Consider the following 3551-nt stretch of genomic DNA (forward strand, 5'->3'; position numbering starts at 1 on the left):
ACTTAAATTAGTATAGTTAAGTAATAAATTAAACTTTAAACGTAATATAGTCTTTGTTATCTAGTAAGTTTTAAAATTAAATTATATAATATATATATATATATATATATATATATATATATATATTTGTATTTATATCGATTGTATTATTATCGCTTTTTTAAAATAATTAAGATATTTATTTAATGAATAATAATTTTTATATATTAAATATGATTATATATGAAATATTTGTTCACAGATATGATTATTCCAAATGGTGTCAATGGGAATTATAGTGCTGACAACGAAGAATATATGGATACTAGTGATAATACAAGCAAGATAGCTCTGAAAGATGTTATCACTGAAGAAGAAGAAGAAGAAGAAGAGGAAGAAGAAGAAGAAGAAGAAGAGGAAGAAGAAGAGGGTGATGAAGATGAAGAGGAAGAAGATGTGGACGAGCAATATGATGAGGATGATCATGAAAGAGCAGTCGACATTCAAGAAGGAAAAGATGAAGATAGTGATCGAAATGAAGAAATAGGTAATACTAGTAAGGAGGGTGAAATGTTTGATTTGAAAAATGACTTTAAAATATCCAACTCACCCGACGGTGTAAGTGAGACGAACAATTCTAGTGAAGTGTCTAAAACTGAAATAAGCGAGTGTGTAAAAAACACATCCTGTGAAGCTATGGATGTAGATGAACAAAGTAATAACTCTGATATAGAATGTCTTGATGAGAGCATTACTGAAATACAATTGGATAATGACGATGTGTTCCTTTCAAAGAAAACCATCGAGAAGCACGACAATGATGTATCATCAAATTGTAGTTGTGACAGTAGTGAAATCGCTGACAGTAGCATGGAGAAGTCAGACGTCAAGCTCTGCGAGGAGAATGGAAGCTGTGGCAGTCCCGACATCGAAGAAATAACCGATAACGCGAAAAGCAACGATCATGATTCGTCATTAGACCGTGCTATTAAAGATCCTACAAAACAGAGAAAACCGCGAAAACAAGTAGATCTTAGTAATATCACACCGAGAAGAAGCTCGCGCAACATTAAACGAACAAGCTATATAGAGAAGGAGTTGGAGGAGGAAGTAGAAGACGATGGATCTGACATAGAAGAGATTAAACCGGAAGATCCATTAGCCGGTATCGACAGTAAGGATAAAGAAAATTCTAAACTAAAGTCACCAGTTAGAAACAGTAAAACTACTATTGTCGTTAATGATACTAAACGGTTGGTAGAAATCGCCGCTGGTAGTAAATCCATTAAAGGTGGAAAGAAGGAACCTACGTTAGTTATAATAGATACAAACTCTATTCTCTCGGGACGCGGTGGAGTTCCCGTGAGTAACAATAAACCTCATCACACGGTCTCCAACTCCAATCCGTTCTCAGTTGTCCCGATGAGTGGTATGACAACGCAGACAATGTACCCCAATATGAGGACAACTATCACACCAGTACCCATGACGTCAAAAGCGGCACAGCTAAGCCCGAAAACCAGCAGTATGACCACAGTTACGCCAACGATACCGCCGATTTTGCCGACACTGACCGATGATATGTTCGTGGTTGAAGCACCATCTTTCATAGTACCTTATGTATATGAAAAACCACCCTTAAAACCACTGAAAGAATTTGTCACTAAATTGGAGAGAAACATTGAAGAGATAGAAAAGGAAGAAAGGAAAAGACTTGCTGATGAAAATAAGGACAATGAAGATTATAAAGAAGATTCTTTAGATGTTAAAAGAGGTAACGACAAATCTGAGGATAGTGATATGGAAGGAAAAGGTAAGCGAGAGGGAGATGATAGAGGTGACAATTCAATAGACTTGATCGAGCATGGATTCAGTAGTTTAAATGATAAGCACGATTTAAGGCAAGACGACAGAAATAAAATACCGACATACTTTGATTTGCCATTGGGAAAGTTCTTTATGCAAATTGGAATGAACCTTGTTCAGGAGTATGTGCAAACTGATCTCTTACGGACTCAAAAGCGTAAACAAGGCAAAGGTAGCACATCAGCCGAGACTCAATTAGCTATAAATTCACTTATCAAGAATTTAGAGTTTAGTAAAGAAAATAATGAACCATTCCATTTAGAGATGAAGAAATGCGAGTTCTGTAGTTTTAAAACAGAATCGACATTAGTCATGCAGCATCATCTAGAAACTCCGCATATGCGCAATTATGTTTACAAATGTAACTTCTGCCCGATGGAGGTTCGTAGTCCTCACGATATCCTGTATCATATGGAAGCGGAGCATAATACTCGTGGTAGATTGGAACGCGGTCCCGCTTTCCATCAGTGCCCGAACTGTCCATTCGAGGACAATCAGAAGGGTAAATTGACGCGACATATACTCGCCTGCACGAAGAAGTTTAGACCGGAGAGGAACTTGGAGCCCGCGGTGGATTGGGAGCCACCGGCCAAAATACCGCGTGTAAATCGCGCGCGACCCGTTGGCCCAACCAATCCAAATGCGCTCGCAGCTATGGCAATGAGCGCAAAGGGTCCACAACCGCTGTTACCAAAACTGCTTCCCGCACCGATCACAGGTCGTGGAAGAGGACGGCCGCCAATGCAGCCGAGATATTCCGATCTGAAAACATTACGGCCAGGTGCTACTCCAATGCGACAAGGTAAATTTTTACAGCAGATCATGAAATTAACGAGAATACAAAGAGAATTTTCTCTAATCTCCACGCATCACACGTTTAATGGATTTGCATTAATGTAAGCTGTATATTTCAGACAATGTTGCAGGAATGATGTATCGTCCTACATCCTCTGGTTTATTGGTACCTACGTCATACCAGTTCAGTAGTAATCAAATATTCCAGGTAACAATAGCATTTGTCATAGATGTATATTCGTTATACATATATAAATACTAACAATTAGATTTAGCGGAAAACAAAAATATAAAATAAAATATGAAACGGAAACTAAAAATTAAAAACTTGTGTCCTACGAAAATCGCAAGAAGAATATGTTGAAATAAATCAAAAATAAGTGAAATAAAAAATGAATTTTCAGTTTTATAAATATCTGTTAAGATTACACACACACACACACACACACACACGCGCGCGCGCGCGCGCGCGCGCGTTATTATTATTTTAAAATGCTTACTAACATATAAGGGCGATGAGAATTTATGACAATGCCCTTCTTAAAATTAGAGAAACCGTGCCACAATTTACGTGCTGCACAAAATTTTAATAGCTGTGTGTATCCAGAATTTGTATCGAACTATATCTGTGTATTACTTGACTACTGTTATTTGTATAACATATTATCTATAGTTTATTATCTTAAATTTTCTAAATGCATACACACATCATTTTATTTTATCGTAAGTTAGTATCTGTACAATATTGTCTTTAACAAAGTAGACAGAACAGTATAAGAGATATATATACTAAAATAATATTTATATTTATAAATATCGCACAAGGTGAGTGACGTCAAAAGAAAGAGGTGAAAAAGTTTTCAAATATGTGTATATATATATATATATATATATATATATATATATATATA

The 3551-nt window shown here is 36.2% G+C and overlaps 1 protein-coding gene across 1 annotated transcript in view; it reads left to right on the forward strand.

Moving 5' to 3' along the window:
* Nucleotides 1-3551, forward strand: part of LOC105617571 — an 8192-nt gene that overhangs the window by 555 nt on the left and 4086 nt on the right. The window contains exons 2-3 of the mRNA XM_012199128.1: nt 242-2647; nt 2760-2848. Coding sequence (XP_012054518.1) covers nt 242-2647; nt 2760-2848 — 2495 coding nt within the window. The remainder of the gene's footprint in view (nt 1-241; nt 2648-2759; nt 2849-3551) is intronic.

The sequence above is a fragment of the Atta cephalotes genome (genome assembly GCF_000143395.1).
Source record: "Atta cephalotes unplaced genomic scaffold scaffold00013, whole genome shotgun sequence".
NCBI classification, from domain to species: Eukaryota; Metazoa; Arthropoda; class Insecta; order Hymenoptera; family Formicidae; genus Atta; species Atta cephalotes.